Source organism: Arvicola amphibius, chromosome X, assembly GCF_903992535.2.
Source record: "Arvicola amphibius chromosome X, mArvAmp1.2, whole genome shotgun sequence".
Lineage (NCBI taxonomy): Eukaryota > Metazoa > Chordata > Mammalia > Rodentia > Cricetidae > Arvicola > Arvicola amphibius.
This window is the reverse complement of record NC_052065.1, coordinates 22,791,213-22,795,925: the sequence shown is the minus strand read 5'-3', so window position 1 is coordinate 22,795,925 and position 4,713 is coordinate 22,791,213. Positions and strand designations below refer to the sequence as shown.

The 4,713-nt window shown below is 38.0% G+C and overlaps 1 protein-coding gene across 1 annotated transcript; it reads left to right on the top strand.

Moving 5' to 3' along the window:
- Window positions 1-500: 500 nt before the first annotated feature.
- Window positions 501-1,145, top strand: Cldn34 (claudin 34). Its single transcript, XM_038315640.1, has one exon. It carries the CDS (start codon window positions 510-512, stop codon window positions 1,143-1,145), a length of 636 nt encoding a protein of 211 aa, XP_038171568.1. The 5' UTR covers window positions 501-509.
- The last annotated feature ends 3,568 nt before the right edge of the window (window positions 1,146-4,713 follow it).

The window sequence follows — 4,713 nt, the reverse complement described above, 5'->3', positions numbered from 1 at the left end:
AATTGATTTGCTTCAAAGTAATGTACACTGAGCAGTAAGCTGTATATGCTTACTAGAATCACTTGATTTTCTATTACTTTTCTCATTAATTAATTAATTGATAGTTTATTCATCATTTATTGACTTCCATATTAGTTTTTTTTGGTACAGAGTCTCACTATGGAACTTGAGACATATGCTATGTTGGCCTTGACACTCCCCCAATACTACAAACTGGTCATCTTTGTGACCATCTGTATCCAAACCTCATTGTACATCTGGACCAACAGTCAGAAATAGAACTGTTATAATTCATTGTCAAGTCACAGTAAATTTTCCCAAAGTTTCTTCACTTAATTTGCTTAGATTATATTCCAATAGCAATTTCTAGAACAAAGGCCCATTTTCTCAAACATAAATAAATATTTCCTTCTGTTACTAGTCGCCCAACAGACAGTGTCCCAGGCTTGAATAGCCTTTCCTTATGTTGTTTTGTATTTCTTTGCAGTTGTCCAGTGTTCACTGCCATCATGGTACTATTCAACAAAAGTTCCTATCACCAGGTAGGAGGTTTTGCTTTGTCCACCACAGCATGGATTCTTTGCATCATCTCCATGGGCCTCCCGCAATGGCGAGTGTGGTACTTGAATGAACCTACGATCTCTTACCCTAGTGTGGCCTTTGTGGGAGTTTGGAAAGTCTGCATCTACCACCATGACAACTCCAGCAATATTAGAATGTGTCACCAATACAGCTACCATGACAACTTCATCCCTTTGGATATTCGTGTTTCTCAATACCTACTACTGATCACCAGCATTTTATGGCTGATTGGAAAAGTGGCCACCATTGTTGCTCTTAGAAATGTGTACATGGTAAGACAAGAGGAGAATGTCACCTACAATGCCTTCAGCACTTCAGCAATTCTGAACATCATTGCCAGTAGCTTCGTCTTCCTTATTGTCTTGTGCAATTATTTTTCCATTGTAAACAAGGAGGGAATTGACTTTCCACCATCTTTCCATATACCCTTTAACCCACATAGTCAGAAAGTTGGAGCTGCCATGGGAGTGGCATTTCTAGCGGCCATTCTGTTTTTGTGCAGTGGTGTGATTTTTATTTCTTACAGGTTTCCCTTAAGCAGCAAAGTCTTTCCTAATATCTGAAAATGAATTTACTTTGCCTTAAAAAATCCAAAATTTCCTGTGGTTATAGCAAGGATTTTTGAGATGTCTACCTAAAGTTTCCAAGGACTCAACAATGTTCAAGTGGCCTGTGATAGAAAATGGCAAAGTGGCTCCTTCTGATATCTTTCTGTGTTGTGTTTCATTACTTCATTAGTTGGATTATGGACTTTAATTAAAAATTTAAAAAGCATACCCACTTGTCCATTTGTCTTATGAAATTTAGGTTTTAATTGATGTCAGTGAAGGAAATGATAAATAAATCTAGTATATATGAAAATGAGTGTCAGAGCACATTAATCTCTGATATTGCCATCTGGTTCCAAAGCTAAAAACAAAAGCTTACCTATTTGTCATGTCATAATAATACTGTATCTATATTATATTACATAATATATATTATACAACATATAGCATCTCTGTCATATTGTTTCCCAAATGTGTTCAACTTGGCAAATTAGTGGAAGGAATCTCTCCAGGACATTAGAAGACTCAATAGTCTAAAGAAGTCTATATTTCCTTCAATAAGCAATCGTTGTCTCTTTATCTGACCTAACAGCCCTTGTGACTGCCATATGAGATCTTTTGAGTCATATTGAAATGTTACTAGGTACCACTAACTCAGAAGCTGTCAGCAGATTACATACTTTGATGTAACTCAACTACCTAATGCTCACACCATTACATTGAAAAGCTTCATGAGTAACTATAAAAACGTCATGTATGATAAACAAATATCCTTTCACTCATTCATTTATGGTCCTGCATAGCTGCACATTTCTCTGCTAGGTAGAGATATCATGCCTAAATTTCAGGCCAATTTAAGTCTCTGTGATAATACAGTGATTCTTATGAATTCTTGTCCTGAAATGTTCTGTCCTGTAATGGCCTATAGTTGATTGGTGTCACGGACAACACTGTCCCCATAGTCTCTGGTACAGACCCCTACATCATTCAAAACTATTCCTCCTAAATTCTAGGATACCTCTATTACTAACCATTTATTAACAGTCATTTCTGTCATAATTACTCTTAAGGACCCTAATCAATTTCCCTGAAGTCACCAATACACTTAAAGTATTAAGGAATTAAAAGGCTTATTGCTGTTCACTGATTAACTCCTGGCTACTAAGGTACTGAGTCATTGTAGCTCTTTGTATAAAACCCCTTCTATGTCAGTTTTTTTAAAAGCAGATGGATCCTACAGAAGAGCTCAGGGTCTAAGGGCACTGGTTCTAATACACCCTATGTTTCCCCATCCTTGTACCTTCTTGGAGCAAATACCCTACAATACCTCCTTGTTCATGGTGTTAGACATTAAGGATGTTTTCTTTTAGATTTCTATCTAACTCAGATTCTCCATTCCTTTATACCTCCATCTAGTTTATTCAAGAGTTTGCCTGCACTGTGTTACATTGGGGCTTTTTGTAATAGGCCCCACCTCTTTGATAGGCCTTAGGCACATACTTAACCTTAGTTAACGTTGTTAATTTAACACAACCTGGAATCATCAGAGAGGAAAACCTGGATTGAGGAACTGCCTAGATCAAATTGCCTGTGGACATGTCTGTGGGGGATTATCTTATTAATTGATGCAGGAGGTTCCAGACTCCTGTGGTTGGCACCATTCTAAAGCAATTGGGCTTGGGCTGTATAAGAAAGCTAGCAGAGTGACCCAGCAAGCAGCATTCCACCTTCCTCCATGGTTCTTGCCTTCAAGTTTCAACCTTGAGTTACTGGCTTGACTTCATGCCCTAACTTCCCTGATGATGGAATGTGACTTAGAAGTATAAACCAAAAAATCTCTTCTCTCCCCAAGTTGATTTTGGTCAGGTTTTATTGCAGTAACAAAATGAAACTAAACTCTGTTCCTTGATCAGTTTCTCCCTGGGAGCAACCTCCCTCAGTACATGGATAATTTATCTATCTACAGGCTAAGCAAATTTTTTTTTTGATCAAAATACTGTTCTTAACTGTTCAAGGAATTCTGAACCCTTAACAACTTTCCATAGCCAATTGGGAAGGCAATGTCCGATGTTTGGTCACAGGGGTCAGATGGGGGTACCTGGTGTTAATTCAAACAACAATTCTAGTTAAAATAGGTTGTCCTTGAATCCCCTCATTGGACACCCAAAACAGTTGATGCAAAACATAGTCCTCACCTCTAAGGAAATGAGAGAGTTTACTTTGGATAAAAAATATCAGGTGCATTTCTTATAGGCTGCATTGCCATTATGAGATTGAAAGGACTAGGGGAACCAAAAGTGAGAAATAATGTGTTCCATGAAGACAACAGTTACCTTTGATACCTTTTTTGCTTTAGTGGGAAATGTTTCCATCTGTAACCACTAGAACTAGCAGACATCTGAGTCCCTTGCATAGGGACAAAGAGCAAAATCTATTTGTCACTCTTCCCCTAGAATAGTGTCCCTATGTCGGGCATGCTGTAAGAAGGTGTGCATGAGGGGGTAAGAGGAGAAGGTCTGAAAATGCATCTGGAGTCTCAAGAAAATAACCACACAATCTAACATAGTTTAGAAAGTCGGATGTTTTACTTTGATGGAGCACTCTCATTGGTTAATAAAGAAACTGCCTTGGCCCATTTGATAGGCCAGCCCTTAGGTGGGTGGAGTAGACAGAACAGAATTCTGGGAAGAAGGGAAGTTAGTATGCCTCTCCTCTCTGGGTCAGACGTGATGGAGCCAGCCGCCAGGTCACACATGCTGAATCTTTCCCGGTAAGACACCACTCGTGGTGTTACAGAGATTATTAATTATGGGTTAAAGCAAAATGTAAGAATTAGCCAATAAGAGGCTGAAACTAATGGGCCAGGCAGTGTTTAAAAGAATACAGTTTCCATGTAATTATTTTGTGGCATAAGCTAGACAGGCGGCCAGGATCAGTGTGGCAGGAACGCAGCCTGCTGCTCTCATCATTACATTACTTCTGTAGAAGGGCATGCTATATCAAGCAAGCAAGCAAGCATACCCAGCAGGATTTCCAATAGATTTTTACTCTTGCTGCAAAGGGATCCTGTGACTCATTCTGAGTTGTCAGAGCTCTGCATCTTTGGTATAAGAACAATGCAGCTTCTGGGGAGAAATGACATTGAGTATATATTTTAATTTTGTGAAGTGCTGACACTTGAAGAATTTAAAATTTTGCAATTTACAATTTTTGGTGGTTTGTTTCATTCCACCCTTTGATAGAAAAAAAGCATCACATTTTGTTTACATTTCCCACATGTATTTATAACTTCGAGGAGTAAAATCATTTTCTTTTTCCACTTTCCAAACTATAATTTCATAAGATTAGATAAAGGAGCATTTGTTTCTAAATAAATTTATACCTGAATAAATAAAATAAAATGAGGTAAGTTATTGGAAAAGTAATTATTCCATGAAAAACCTTTGCAGTGGTGTTATCAGGACCACATAATTGGGAACGAAAATACACTACTGATAAGCTTTCATGACAGAGATATTTTTTGTTAGCATCATGTCTAGGGCTAGTTTATTTTCCCATGCCATTCTACTGATGACATCTAAAT